General features: G+C 40.4%; 1 protein-coding gene across 2 annotated transcripts in view; it reads right to left on the reverse strand.

The window, feature by feature from the left end:
- Positions 1 to 16,151, reverse strand: part of igsf21a (immunoglobin superfamily, member 21a) — a 212,215-nt gene that overhangs the window by 83,657 nt on the left and 112,407 nt on the right. For both annotated transcript variants that reach the window (XM_079341977.1, XM_079341976.1), the window contains exon 3: positions 9,608 to 9,729. In XM_079341977.1, coding sequence (XP_079198103.1) covers positions 9,608 to 9,729 — 122 coding nt within the window. The remainder of the gene's footprint in view (positions 1 to 9,607; positions 9,730 to 16,151) is intronic.

The following is a 16,151-nucleotide window of genomic DNA, read 5'->3' on the forward strand; positions in this document are numbered from 1 at the left end:
TGAATTAGAAGAAGAAAAAGACGAAAGGTTGTGCTCCTAACATTGAGACTTTAGTTCAATATTAAGACTGGTGGAATTAAATTTTCAAAACCCTTCAAATCTTTGATAGCATGCTTTTCAGAGGTGCTGGTTGCATTGAGAATCTGTTCACACAAAAAAAAGACTGTGTGACTTATAGAAATCAAGCTCTTTTTACACTCTTAATAGGTCAGCTGATGTTCAAACACTTCATTTAAAATAAATCACCATTTAAATTGAAAGTTTAGAAACCCATAATACGGCAGATTTCTTTCTTTGTGATTATTACTATGATTACTCCTTTAAATCAAGGCTACCGCTGACTGTGCCACACAGCTATAAACATGCAATTTGTTCCATTGAGTGGCAGTTTTGAGAGCAAGCGAGGTGTTACACATTGATTCTTGAGATAACCTAAGTGTACTAGAACTGGATTTATCCACAGAGTGTGATGTGTGATACCTGTCCACCTTTGTGTAATCTAACTCGCGTTGTCACATTTCTTTAACTATTCCTGCATTAAACCATGAAACATCAAAAATTTGTATTCTGTCATGTCTGTCACTGTATCGTCTATACTTTCTGTAGCTTTTCTGAATCATGTTTACTCCCTTTGTTTTGACTGTTACTAGTTCATTTTGATATTTCAAATATATAAAAAATTAAATACATAAATCTTGAGTGGCTTTAAACAGTACAGGACATAAGACAACAAGCTCACAACACATCGTCCTTTTCCTCATTAAAAAAAAACTGAGATCATGGTGATTGCTCATGTTAAATCATGCTGAATGTAAAACTTTCATTGAAAGCAACAGTGGGTACATTTTTCATCACAAAGCATAATTTTTCATGGGTTACTGTCTCCTCATGTGTCATGAGGAATCTTTTTTTCCTTCTCTTAGTATTGAAATCTAACTTTTATTAAGACCTAACAAGAAATGATCAGGTGGATGCAGAAAAAAAAAAAAACTGTAAGATAAATAGCTGTTAATAAATCAAAAGGTGGACGCTGAAGAAGAACTGCAAAAAACATGTTCAAACCTTTTCCACAGCCTTACAAACCAAATTTAATATCAGTACGATTTTTTTTATGGCTAAGTGACGAGGTAACAAAACAAACAAGCAATTTCCTACAAACCATGTTAAACACTTCACAAAATCCCCCCTGTACACCAGAAAGAAAGAAAAAAAAAACAGCACATGCACGCTGAGGATCGATAGCAATGGGCCCCCATGGAGGAGCAGCAAAAACAGCACCGCAAAGAGAGATCGATTGTCCCCGGGGAGTTGCATCTGAAAGCTCTTTCCTGTTATGTAGGCCTTCCTGCAGAACTCCTCCTGCCTACAAATGCAAGCAAATGCTAGTGCCTGGCTGGATGGAGGGTGAAAAAGAGGAGTCCTGACAGAGCGGCGTCTGATAGCTCATCCAGTCAATCTCTGCATCAAATTAACTAGCACATTGTCAGATACTCTTTCTGGCCTGAAGCATTACGGTTGACTGGGTCAGGATGGGCGACTGTAAGTCCGTACATGCTGGATGGCAAGCAGAAGACAAATTGCCTGGAGCTCTGAATGCAAAGAGAGGTGTGTAATCAGCCATGTTTCCTAAAGGAATGAGCAAGAAACAAAATGATGAGGATCATGCTGTGATTCGCTGAGTGCCGAGGGAGGTGTGATTGGCTTTGTGCTGGATGGTTACATTATAGTAAGTGCTGATGTAGCTCATCTCTCTGTTCTTATCCACAAAGCTATGGTGCTGTTGTGTGCTCTCACTAAGCTCTGTATTCATGGATTCAAATCCATGGAAATGCAAAGAAGAGAGCTTGGTAGAAAAAAAAAATAGAAAGCAGGAGGTATTACTGGAAGAAGAGTAAAAGCGCATGAATAAATCTCATCAAAATAAATAAAAACGTTCTGCTGATTACAGAAGCTCTGAAAACCTCATTCAATGTGCATTAAATGGGTTACATCTTACTTATTCATAAGCAATTAAGGAAACAGAGATTTCACTTATCTCTCCCTTAGAAGATTCATCAGAGTACAAACATACATGTTCTTTTAAACCCCATTAATAAAATTGCAAAGAAAATTTCCATTTGCTATACGATAAGTCTCCTCTAGATCTCAGCAGTAATCGTCCAACTTTTGTAGCGGTTCTGGTTCCATTCAAATCCTCTATCGCCATTTCACAATATCCTGATATCAAGAGATTGGCGCCTAGAACCAAGACAACCAGCTACCCCAGTACTTGTGACTTTGTTTGCTTTGCTGCCAAAGCAACATAAAAAAAACTGAGAAAAAGCCAAAAGTAAAAAAAACTGAAGTGTTCTTCCAAAGTCAAAGAACTACTCGTCCCACAATCCATTTCTAATGATATGGCTTTATTCTTAAATGTAAATGTTGTTGTTGTTAAAGCGTTTATACGGTTGACACAAGTGTTGTTATACCTTGTAGTTTGTGTTGTGGAAAATATAAATTACATTAATTGCAGCCTAATAATTATTAGTAGGATTCGTGGTAGCTTGCTAACTAGCTGGCTAGCTTGCTAATAAAAATATCTATTTCATTAGGCTCCAAGGGGACGGACACATTGCCATGGGAACAGCGAGCTTCACCACTCAAAGACGCCGCTGTGACACTCTAAGGTCATGGGTAGTGTAGTTCTTTCCCCTGATAGCTTGATAAATCTAGTTGTTCTTGAAAGAAGGGTAATATAAGAACTTGTGACTCCTATAGTAGTACATACTTTTGTTTCATACTCAGGTAAATCGTGGTCAATTTACCTTGGATGGTCATGACTTTATGGCAAATAATCAAATCTGCTATGGAAAATATTAAGCGTATTTTTACTCCCATACCAAACTGTTCAGCCCTATAGTGTCGCCTTTTTACACAAATGAATGACGACAGATCCTCTGGAGTTGATTCCGTCCTCGTTCACGTACACTGCCTGAGTGGGCACCTTCACCTTCAGCGTGAGACTGAGTGGGAAGATATCAGAATGAACAGCTCTAATTTGCCACTGTAATCAAAATAAAATGAATATAGACATTCTAAACACGGCTTCCCACAGGAAATATTTATCAATTACTGGAAACACTGAGCTGAGCGGTGTTTGCCTGCTGAAATAAGATTCAGTGCAACGGGGAAACAAATAGAAAAGATTTGTCCCCCTGACATTACTCGAATGAACAATTAAGCTTGAGAAATTATTTTTTGATCACCTTCAACTCATCAGGCTCACTCGGTAATAAAGACTACCCCCAAGGTAATTTGAAAGAAATAAGGAATTTCAATTTCCTGTCTTTTCTAGGTGGTTTCTGCCAAGCTGCATTTGTAGAATCATTTGGGAACATGCTCCTTCCTGTGCTGAGAAACATTTCGGACCCTGATTTTTACCATCTCCAGCAATTTGTGTCCTTTAACTTTCAAGATTTGTTTGCCTTATAGGACCAATTGAGGCTTTATTATGTTGCCCACATTTTATAAATGTCGACCACGCAATCTCTGAACCACAGCTTGTGGCGCTTTAAAAAAAAAAACAGTTTGCAAACAGTGGCGATTCTAGAGTCTGTTGAGGCCCGGGGAAAAAGTCAATTCAGGGCCCCCCCCCACCGACATTCACCAAGGCAATGCGAGTGAATGCCGTCAGATGGGGCCTCTTAGGGAGGTTTCTTGTTGTCACTGCAAAATTTGCACAGTTTGGGTTGCTGCTTTGATCCAAAGTTTGTCAGCCCTCTGGAGCCCGTACTGGTCTGAGGCCCTAAACTGTTGCCTGCCTTGCCTGTTGACAAATAGTGGCCGTTGCTTACAGAGCAAGAGAACAATAAAAACATAAAACATGTGCTTGTTTTGGGGATTTTTTTGGGGAGAGGGCTTAAATTCTTCTTCTACGCTAGAAAGAGAATAATTACGTGATACTCAGCTGAGGCACGCTTCATTGTGATATACTGAATCAATTACTTCAAGATGGGATGACTTGTGATCTCTTGTTGATAAATTTAAGTCACTATGATTATTGTGATTACATACATCATCTGCTGAGACAATTTAAAGGATTTTGAAGAGGATGATAAGTTAAGCTGTTGGGGAGTGCAAACCCAAAATGTGAGAAACACTTTATAGAGCTTGAGACAAAAATACATTTAGGTGAAAATGACAAAAGCAAAACACTTTTACCGAGGTAAACAATGTGCTAAATGCTGAACTTTTTTTTTTTTTACGAGCACTGAAACTAATTTATAGTTGGCCCCCAAAATAAACTGATGGCTCACTCAATCACTTCCAGGTCGCTTCTGGTATTTGGTACATTCTCTTTCCGACAACTTTCTGCCACTTGTAAATGTGTCTCAGCACTTGTAAAGTTTTCACATCTTGCACATTTGCTTTATAAAATGTAAAAGTGTGTCACATGTTGTATTTTTGGTTTGCACTTCCCAGTCACTGTAGATTTATGTGACTTTATTCGTGTTTAACCATTTAAATGTTTGCATCTAAAAATCAGTTTGATTAACTAATCACTTTATAGATCTGGCCACATTTTTCTGAGAACAAGAATCTTCTATTCTGCATATGCACAGACTGAACAGATACACTTCTAAAATATGGTTTTAAATTACAGAAAAAAACATATCTTTTCATTAATAGAGTGACTATAAGACTATTAGATTTCAATTTGTTCAACTTTGAATCAACATAAGTCATCCATTAGTGATGCTTTGTTCCAGTGTTTGTACCCTTCTTGTAAAGTTTGATTTTTCTCTGCAACATCAGACTGTCACAGGGTTGAAAATATGGCACAAAATGGTGAAGGAAACAAAATTGTAGCCATGTCACCTGTTGGCAGGAAACAGGCTGTAATAGCAATGCTCAGTGTCAACATCAAAAACTTTTTACTGTTTGCTCAGTCATCCGCAGTGACCTTGTCCCATAAGTGGTTTTATGGCGCTATGACAGCACCTCGCTTCTACTTTTGCTACATGGAGGGGAAAATAGGCAAAGCAAGTTTATTTATATTGCACATTTCAACAACAAAGCGAATCAAAGTGCTTTGCACAAGACAACGGCAGCATCATGACAAAGAATGAAAGAAGAAGTCTGTGCGCTCGTTTTGACCCAAAAAGTGTTGCCTAGAAAACAAAACCAAGGAGCATTTTTAGGGATCTTTGAGACAGCAGGTGCACAAGAGGATAGGACAGGCCACGAGAGCTTACAGTACTATACAACATGATGTGATGTGAAAGGACAGGTGGGTGACAGTGCATCTGGGACTTGTGCATAGTTTGTTAAATGTTACAGCACCTATGTTACTGTATGTCCATGTCGGATAAACAAATAAATAACATGACAGTACAATACAACATGATACGATATATACAGATATATAGCTGTACAATGCAACATGATATTATGGGATGCATTAAGATACAATCTAAAACAATACAACACAAGACTGTCAGTGTCCGCTCAGGAAAATGTTAAACTTATTTCCCTCTTAAAATTCTCCAAGGACCAAATAGTACATTATCCCAGTTTTATTCCAGCCTTCCTGTGTTAAATATTCATTAATCTGCTAAACAATATTTCAATAAAGCATTATCTGGATCAAAATTACTGCATTTTCTCTTCCTGTAAAATGTTTTTAATGTCTGATGACTCATCCTGCACTCAGGGGCGTTTACTCATTGCTGACCAATTTAAACCTCTTGTATAATTTGTATGCCCCATCAATTCTGCCGGTAACTGCTGGATCTATCAGTGAGTATGTTGAGGGTCAAGTGTGTGTGTGTATGTGTGTCTTTGCCCCTTTCCTTCAAACCAGAGTTTGCACATTTGAAAGAAGGAGAAAAGAAATCATCCGAAGGTCACGGTAGGTACTGCCTTCTGTCTCATTTCTGTAGGAATAACGAAACAGCATTTAGATATTCTGGAGTTTCTCTTACATGGGGATTTTGAGCCTGCAAACTGGAAGTCCTTCAAGCTCCATGAAAACTGTCATTTGTCTTACAATGACTGATCTACACAGTGGCACTCTAATACAAAGAAAGTTACTGTGCAGCTGCTCCCATTCTTTTAGATTAAGACTAATAGCTGTCAAACTCAGACAAGACGAGGCAATCTCACGTGCAGTTAATATCAATGTCAGATTTGAAACTATCTGATAATTGAAAGCAGGCATGTGGGGAGAAAAAGATCCATTATTACTGCTACTCTATTATCCTGTAGTAATCACATATTGCTGCGAAGGGAAGAAAAAGTTCCGTACAAAAGGAGGAAAGGAAAGCCAAAAATAGTTTCCACCAAACCGCTCAGAGTTTATAAAAGAAACAGCATATTGAGGCAGTCATATTTGGTTGTACAAGTGGATTTGTCAGACTGCTACGGCTTTGTACAGAAGATTTACCATTCTCAGGTGGAAATGGAAGATTATGGAGAGTAAAAAATCAGCTTTTTGCAATTCTGAGTCATGTTGAGCGTCCTTGTTGCACCGTGAAATGTTCTCTTGACTGAGAAAATGGTGTGACTGTGGCAGGAGTGCACAATTTTCTCTCTGGTTGACTAACACGGGCTAAGCATTCTGATACAGAGCAGGATACGGGTCAGCGCAGGTAGAATCCCCTCGGTTCTGAAGCTGATTCATTTGAAATCTTCCTCTTCCCCCTTCGATGTTTCGCACTACACTTTCTCTTACAGCTTTTCTGTATTTGTATTGTGGTAGTGTGTGTGTGTGTGTGGGGGGGGGGGGTGTGGGGGGGGGGTGTTATGTTGTCTGTCTGTGTGCATTCATGTTTTCATGTCCATGTCCATGTGCATGTAAGTGTGTACACCATCCCATTGTGATGATGCCTACTCTCCCAAAGGGATACTCGGATTGTCTAGATAAATCATCCTCAGCTGGGCGGCTGCACCACACAAGAGAGAAAAAGAAGGAAGGAAGGAAGGAAGGAAGGAGGGGGGCAACAGAAGGAGGGAGGACTGTACATGAGGGGAATAACTGAAAAGGAAATCACAGAATATAGAAGAAAAGGAAAGAATGGGAACATCACACAGGGATGATAAGAGTGAAAGATTCCAGTTTGAAAGGCGACATAAAACCCAAGTCTACAATAGCTTATTACCTTATTACCAGTAATTTAAGGGCTGAGGTACATTGTAGTTAGTATCAAAAAATACAGAAGGATTAAAAAGGGGCTCAGTCCAAATTCAAATGTTATTTAATTTCCTGAGAGCCCGGCTATTTGCTGTGAAAATTAGGCATTCAATTCTGCATACAATTCATAAGAATGTTTAAATGGCAGCTGCTTGGCAGTTATTACCCAGGCTTAGCACACTCTGGGAGGTCTTTTCAAAGGCAGCGGCTGATTATTGAGCAGCAGATATAAGCAGCAGATGTTACGTTTGCACTGCGTTTGTAACTTTGGCTCCACAGATTTATTTCAAGCCTCCGTTAAAGCTCTTTCTTCAGGTGCGAGGTGTTAGCGTCAGCCAGGCGGCGAGTATAGCTCCATAATGATAAGGCACTAGCTTTAGCAAAATATTCATAACTTAGCATCGCATTATAACTTTGCAACAAATTACAGCATTGCAGCAAACATCTGTCTACAATCATTTGGTTAGTTTTTGCTTCCTGGTTCAGAAACAAACAGGTAAAATAGGCATGAAAACTAAAACTGATTACACCCATACACTGTATAAAACACGGACGTATCAACCATGGGGTTCTGAAGAGATGTTTTGAAGCCCAGTGATGGTGGAAGCCATGTTGGAAATGCTGTCTCAAGCTAACTTGTATTCAACCAATAAACAGGTGAAGAAATGAAGCTGAGGTAGCCTCGGCTTTCATCATGCATCACCCTTCTCCTTACAGAAGAAAACCAACCCCTTGTAAGTGTTCTTGGTTGGTTTGTAGTAAACAGGAAGTAAAGTAGCCTTTGCATCGGACAGTAATAAAAAATGAAAGAATAAAAAACTTTTTTTGAAAAGCAAGATCAAGGCAATTCAAGGATGCAATAAAAATGTGATCAATTGCAATGAACTATTGAATTGTAGCATTTTATTGCGATCAAATCATTCGTATTGATTGACAGCCTTACTTTTCCCTATTTCAAAGATTTCTCAACAGATTAAACAAAGTGATGAGTAAGTTGCATGGCCTGAACTTCCCCTGTGTTGCTATCATTCAGACTTAGATATCCACAGTAGAATAAGAGCAAGTGCAGAGGGGAGGAAACAAGGAGGTGGGCAGACAGCTGCCAGCTGTATTGTTGGAGCATGAGCGAAAAGAAGTCAGTCCCTGGGATGCCTTAAACCTGTAATCAAGCCCGCCTCAGCCAGATAACTCTTAGTCCTAATAGTCTCCATCTCTTCCCTTGTCTTTTTAAAACCTGTTAGTGCAGACAAAGCAATGTGTGTGTGTGTCTGCTTGATAATAGATGCCTGGAAGCTCATAGGCCTCTGCATGTTCCCTTCCATGATAAAACACCCAAGGACAGAGGGGATACCTGGGATGTGTGCAACACTGTCACAGGAATAAGGAGCAGCCTGACCAGATGTTGCCTCAACCTTATCCACTGAACTCTTTATCCTGAGTAGAGTTGCTGATTAGAGTTTGCTCAGCACGCCTCCTCTCCTCATGTAATGATGTACTGACCGCTTCGACGAACTCCTGTCTCTCCATTCTAGCTGGGTCTGATCAACAGCAGATGGCTGAAGGGATAAGAAGTAATGCAGAGCTGAGCAGGAGTTCATCTCAGAGCATTTACTATCACTGGGTCAAGAGGTTGATTAACATTTGAACCACCACACCCTAAGAAATCCTATATGCTATTAACTGGCTAACATTTCTCAACAAACTTCACAACACCATAACGCTGGTATTTACTGGCAAATATTCCCTAAGCTTTGGGGAGACAACGTTACTGCTGCTCTGATCTACATTGCCAAACAGTCTATGGTCTGATGACACTGCATGACTCGCTCTTTATGTCTCCGTTCATGGGACATGAGGTGGTGGCGTGTAATGCCTTCATTGGCTCATTTTCCCCGTCGCCTCTATGATGCTACGGTCTCTCGTTTTGAAGAGGGCCGAAGTTGCATGCACAAGTTGTAAGAGACGCACTCACTTTTTTTTTTAGCCCAAACTGAGAAAAGAAAATCAAGAACAAGTAACTTTACACGTTTAACATTTTAAATCTGAAATCATAGGAAACTTTTTTTTACCTTGCTCTTTAAAATCATAAATTATATATTGGTATTTAAAAACATATTTAGAAAAATCATATTCAGTAAAGGTCTGTCATTGTCCTGCTAACACGTAAATCTAATGAAGGTTTAGTGGACCTGAGCTAAAAGTTCCTGTGTAGATATCTGATGACCTCCTCGACAGTCAACTTACCAGTAAAACTAGTCACAGATATTAAAGATTACTGGATGGATGGATGGAAGGTCATAGTGAACTGTCTGTCTGTCTGTCTGTTGTAATTCACCAGCGCTGCACAATGATTGGAGTAAGAGCAGAGCGGTGTAAGCTGAGTGAAATGAGAGAGTCGTCTTGTGTAAATTAAAGGTAATTGATTTTGAGGCTCACCGGACGGTTGATTGGTACACCAGGTCCTCACGCCTGCGGTAGTCCTCCATGTGAGAGTAATTGGTATTAAACATAGCATCGTAGGTGAAGATTTTCTGCTTGATGGTTCCTCCATCTGTGACCTGCGAAGCAAAAGAGAGAGAGCTTAAATACGATGATTCCTCTTAATGATGGATGGGACAGGGCAGACCGTTATGCGCCCTCGAACTCCTCGAACGTATAAACTCTTGTCCCATGGCCTGCAGTGTAGATAGCACTCCAAACCGCAATTACCTCACAGAATCATTTGCAGCCATGATAAGCTCGTTTCTTATGATGTCTAAGAGCAAGGGATTGAAAAGCTGCTGACATGATAGCATCAGCGAGACAGTCTCTGAGGCGGCTGCCAGTATGTGTCCGTGCACATGGTTAAGCCTTAATGAAGACTGACACAGTACGCTGTTTTGAGTGTGTCAAGCAGTCTGCTTTCTGCAGAGGTAATGGCTTGTGACGAGATACTGCAGAGGTACGGAGATGAGATATTCAAAACACTGGTCCCCTTCTTTATTCTCTGCCCATGCACGGTGGATGATGGAGTAGTTCTTTCTGTTGTAATATTCACAGGAGCGCTAACGTCACTTAGCATTTGAATGACTGTGATTCCTCCTCTTCTCACAAGCTATAAAGGAAGAAAGGTGACAGGATTTTAATGGAGCCACTAATGCTGGAAGGAAATTGTTGGTGGGCCGGCTATCCTTCTTCTCCGGCAAAGATGTTTTCGTTCCGATCCGATCCAATCCCTTCAGTGAGTTAAAAACGTCAAAGAATTCATCCAGTGTTATGTTCTGTATTATGTACACATTGCCACATGAAGAGACAAAGCTAAATTGTATTTATGTGAACAAACAATTGTTCTCTGTGAATGCGGGGTAACTCATATAACCTCTTGCCTCTGGAGGAAGCACAGTGCCTCAGGCTCAGTTTGCTAAGTGGTGCTGCACAGGGAGTTGACAATGCTGAAACAACCAAAAGCAGGAGCGCCAAAATAAATTGCCTCTGTCACCTGTAACCAAAAAAGGCTGGCTTTTACAAGTTTCCACAGTTTTAAATATAAAAGGTCAACATGCACACTTCAGATGTTTTCATGCATTCATCCACTCCAGCATGTGATTTTTCTTTAGTTTTCTGTTTTTAATAGGCTACCATTTGGTTAAGACCAGTTTTGGCCCCCATCGTCAAGGACCTCAGAGTTTTGTGGCCAGCATCTGCTCATTTTTATAAAAGTTCACATTTTTGGACACTTAGCAATGATGTGCTGTTGGTTCGAGCTTCAGAAGAGGGTGAGGCAACGACAAAATGTCAGCCTCTAAAAGCAAAGCAGTGTTCAGAAAAAGTGGTGCTTTCCAACCCTCCATACTTGGGCACCCACTTAAAGTACAGTAATAGACCTTTTAAAAGACCACTACAGGGAGTCTGGAGACATTTCAGTCTGACATGGCTATACAGCACACTCAAAAGAAAACCACTGTCCATTTTCTTGGATACTTTTGTGGGAGCTTTGAAGTAGCAAATTGTACTGAATTTAAAATAAGATGTGGTGGAATTAAACAGATTTAGATGCTGTAGATGAGGTATTGATGACTGTCAATGCAACGGGAGTGCTTCATTGCCAATTGCATGCCTCCATCTCTCTAATTTTATTAGGAATAGTGCTTTGGCAAGAACCTGTGTGATTAAATAAAACATATTTCCATACGTCAAATGGATTTTCTCCTATTATTATTTGCGAGCTTTACAGACGTGCCTGTTCATGCTCCGTAAGACTCAGAAGATTTTGCATCCGTTAAGGGAAACCAACTAAAGTCAAACAGTGAGCTGAATATATTTTTATTTGGACAGTTGCTCATTATTTCCTTGCTTGTTTGTTTTGAGCAAACGCAAACGTTTTCACTGGAACACCCACATCCAGTTTCGGCATTAGGCCTAAAGTATCATGAAGTTGTAAAAAGCCGTTAACGTTTTTTGCTTTCACATTTTTCATTTGCATATTAATGTTTCTGGGGTCTGTAGCAGTCATTAAATACACAACACAGAGTCATATACAACTCCAGTTAACTGCAGGAATGGGCCACTTTGGTTGCCAAGAGGCCTACATTGATTTTATTCTAATGGTTATAAAATCTAATAAATTAGACAAGTATCTTTTACATTGTTAAACTCAAATGTAAAATAAATGGCTAATTTAAATTGGCAAGCATAGTGACTGCAACTTATTATACAATTCAACGGCGCTTAAGAGTATTTAAAAGTATATGATGGTTATTATACAATAAACTATACTTAAATTTTAGGATTGTAAACATCTTTGGGCCTCTTTGTTATAATTGCACATGCGTATTTGCTCCTCTTCAAAACAAGAGGTTCAACGACTAGCATCATAGAGGTGCAGGAAAAAAGAGCCAATGAACGCATTACACGTCACCACCCATGTGCCATGAACGGAGACACAAAGAGCGAGTCATGCAGTGTGACTGGATCAGAGCATAGACTGTTCCTTAAGGTAGATCAGGGCAGCAGAGTGAGCCTGGATTACAGCCCTTTCTACCTCATCTCTATTCTGCCAATGACAGCTGACAGCCGCCATTTAATGGGAGAACAACACCGTAATCAGCTGCCAGGCTTCAAACCAATAATAGCTTCCCACTCCACCAAAAGCGGACGACATAAAACAATGATTAATTTCTTATCCATTTCTGGTCGGACAGCAACTTCAACCTTTTATCAGCTTGTTAGCACAGCTGCTACGATATGTAAAACTGCTTTGAGTCACGTGCAAAAATGTAATTGGGGTCATTAGTTAAATTAAGCTTCAGTGAGCAGCGAACAATGCAAAAACAGAGAAGTCTATTTATAACCAGGCTGTTACATATTTAAGGGTTAAAGAAAATCCTCCTGGGGACTTTTTTTAAAAACAGCAGCAATGGTTCCTCTGGGTTTTACTATGACTGCATGTTGGAGCTTCAGCTCTGTAGCTCTAAAGCGTTAGCCTGAGGGTAGCAGTTCAAAGTCTTTATATGGATGCTGGTCAGGTCTTAGATGATGCAACCCTTCTATAGGACTGACCTCCTGGATGTGTCTGCGAGCTAAATCCAATGACCCTGTCACTGTGGTAGCTTTTCATTAGATATGGCAGACAGCCGAGACGCTGAGCTTTTTAGAGACAACGCAAGAGCGAACAAAGCAACCAGTGCAAGTCAGGAGAGATTGTTTCACTGACAGGGATGTGAAACCTATGCTAATGTAGCATGTAGCCTAAGTCTTCTCTTTCACATTTTTCTTATAAAATTGACATTGTGAAATCAAAAAGTATCAAAGGAGGATCATTTCGACAAACTTAGTTTAAATATAAAGCTTTTAATGGGTTGTTGAATAGAGGTGTGGTTATTAATGGGTTGTATGTTGAGTAGAGGTGTGGTTATTAATGGGTTGTATGTTGAGGAGAGGTGTGGTTATTAATGGGTTGTATGCTGAGTAGAGGTGTGGTTATTAATGGGTTGTATGTTGAGTAGAGATGTGGTTACAGCCATGTTGCAGGGTTGACTGAGACTAGTGGAGGGGCCCAATGTCGTATATTTTCCTGGTGAAGCCCGTACACCTGAGATTCCCTCTGACTTTCACATTATCAGTATTTACATGCAATCCATATTCCACTTTACAAAGTGACAGGGGGAGCAATTATGGCGTACAGAGAAAAGGCATGACTGTGGGGTTTTTTTGCACAGATGAACAACTACTGTGAGAAAGCTCAGTCTCCCCTCCATGCTAACAACCTGCAATTGACTCTACAGTTACAATCCTTCTAAAACCTATGCAAAAATCCTCCTCTGGCCTGAAGCAACAAGGTGAGTCGCAGACATTTTCAAGCTTTCTCCTCTTTCTAATCCAATAAGCATTACACTTGCTCCCGTCCTTCCCTTGTATAAGCTGGTGGATATTGCGGGTTTCACATTTTCTGGATGTCTGAAAGACTTAAGGACCGGAGAGGAAGATTTCTGTGGCATCCGCTCTTTATCTATCCCACCTTAATGATTTCACCTCTTAATTAAAAGTGACCTGTCAACTCTTGTGTAATAAATCTGAGAGAATCTGCACGTCAGTGTGTGCCTCTTTTTCTTCCTCACAAGAGGACCAGTAAGAGGTATAAATGACCGATTCAGGAAGGAATAAAACAGTGAGCAGGGAGAGAGAGTGGGAGGTTAAAAAGAGAGCCAAACTGTGCCAAACTGGCTGTACAAGAGGGAGATGAATACTCTATGATTGTAGAAAAGCACCGCTGGGGACGCAGGGCTTTGCTACTACTGCTTTGTTGAATCCAGGCCATGCAATGCATATGAGGCTCAGAGGCACCATACCCCTCCAACACACGGCCATCTGGAGGTATGAAAAGACAGGAACGAGAGTAGAGAGTCCGCTAACTCGCCCTTGTCTGTACAGAGGGAGATAGTGGGTTTTGGCTGAAGGAGAAGCCAGCAGGTGAACGAGAAATCCCCGACAGGTATCTAACAATGAGGTGAATTTGAGGGTGCTCAAAACAGGGCCATGTGCCTCTCCTGACATGTGATAATGCCAGGTCCCTCTCGACTGTAAGGGTGTCTGTATCCAGCCAGCTGAGCTTACTCTCTAATGATGCTGCCTATTATTGGGGTCAGATTAGGACAGGGTCTCAGGGGTTAACCAAAACCCTCCTCCCTCCTGCCCTGTCTGGGCTGGGCCTATTTATAGGCTGCAGCTGCATCAGCAGCCACTGGAGGAAATTCTGCGAACACACTGCAGGCCAACTGTGAGAGATTCAACCTGAATCCTGCCCCTTCATTTCAGGCAGCAGGCGGAGGATCACTACGGCACATCCCAGTATACGTTTTGTCCAGGAGATTTTTTTTTAATCTCATGAGTTTTTTTCTTCCTGGTTAAATAATACACAAGTAGTATTTTTTCAAGCTGGTTGGGAGGAGAGCTGAAAAATGAATTGCAATACAGAGATACTGCAGGCTGCGTGCAGTTTAATGTTATTCAGAGATAGGGTTGAGTAATAACAGCAGGCTCTTCACATGGTGTCTTATACATGGAATATAATGGCTTTAAAGAAATGTTCGGTCCTATTTCAGTATTTCTTTGTGATCTGATTTAACAGCCCTCCTTCCATTCGGTGGACAACCGCATGGTTCTCAAATAATGTCTTAATGAGATTTAGTCCCTTTCAGTCTCTCATTAAAAGACTTAGACAAGCAGCAACAAAAGAGATGATCGGACCATTGTCATGAACCGGCTTGGCGCGTTCCTTCATATCCGTGCTAATTTGCCTAATATTATTATCTAACAGAGGGTCTTTTTGGAACAGTGCAGAAGCAGTGGGAGACATTGTCAGACTTGTTGCGTTTGACGGAGTTGCTGTACCCACGTACAAAACGCTGACAAAAAATTCAGACCTCATGTCTCCAGGACAAAACCTTTCTTTAATATTTAAAGCTACATTCACTTCTAAGGCTGAGTATCTCACTTATAAGGAAAGCACTTTATGAATGAGTGTCTTTACTGTTCATGACATGCAGCAGTTTTCCTTCTATAGCACAACGTAGGATATGAGAAAAATACGAGAGGGTCAATATGGGATGATCAGTCCACTGAACCGTTAAACAATAATGCTCAGCACCAGAATTACAAGTCAGGTTAACAATTGATTCATATTTTGATATGTTGGGGTGCCAGTGGCCTAGTGGTTAATTTGCACACCACATGTGCAGAGGCTATAGACCCTTTAAGGGCCTGATTTACTACGATCCTAATTACAGAGTACTAAATTGTGTGTTCACTCCAAAAGCTTGCACGTTCTGTTTGTGGTACTATATCAGTCAGTCTTTTTGCGTGTTCTACTAGTTTACATCACGGAGAGCTTAGACGGAAATCAGGACGACTGCAAGTGCAAAATAGCAAATGAACATTCAGTATTTTGAAGTTATAGTCGATAAATCTGAATACAACAAGAAGAAAACATGGCTCATAAGAAAACCTCTGCATTAAACAGCCTCTCTTTTCTTCCCTCCATCTTTTGAATGAATTGTCATCACTTACTATCATAGATGTCTTCTGTGTACTGCACGCCATGAGTCGGTCAGAAAGCACATTTTTTGCTGGTGGTATCAAGTTTGACACGCAAACCTTTAGTAAATCAGGCCCTAAGTAGGCTGCCAGGCTGTTAATCCAGCCTGTGGCTCCTTTCATGCCAGTCATTCTTCACTCTCTCTCTTTCCCTTTTTTCAAACTCTATCCATTGTCCTGTCTCTACAATAAAGACAGAAATAACCAAAAAGAAATCTTTGAAAATGTTTTTTTTTTTTTTTTCATATGTTGGTCATTGATGCCGGTCAAATTTTTGGGTCAAACTGCAACTCAACCACCTGCACTTAGCTGGGGCTGTAGCCATAGACTGACTGTAACACAAGTTAATATAATGCATGCTGTCCTCGCTCTACTACAGTGATGTAAAAAAGCATATTAAGCAGACAGC

Source organism: Symphodus melops, assembly GCF_947650265.1.
Source record: "Symphodus melops genome assembly, chromosome: 4".
In the NCBI taxonomy this organism is placed as follows: Eukaryota; Metazoa; Chordata; class Actinopteri; order Labriformes; family Labridae; genus Symphodus; species Symphodus melops.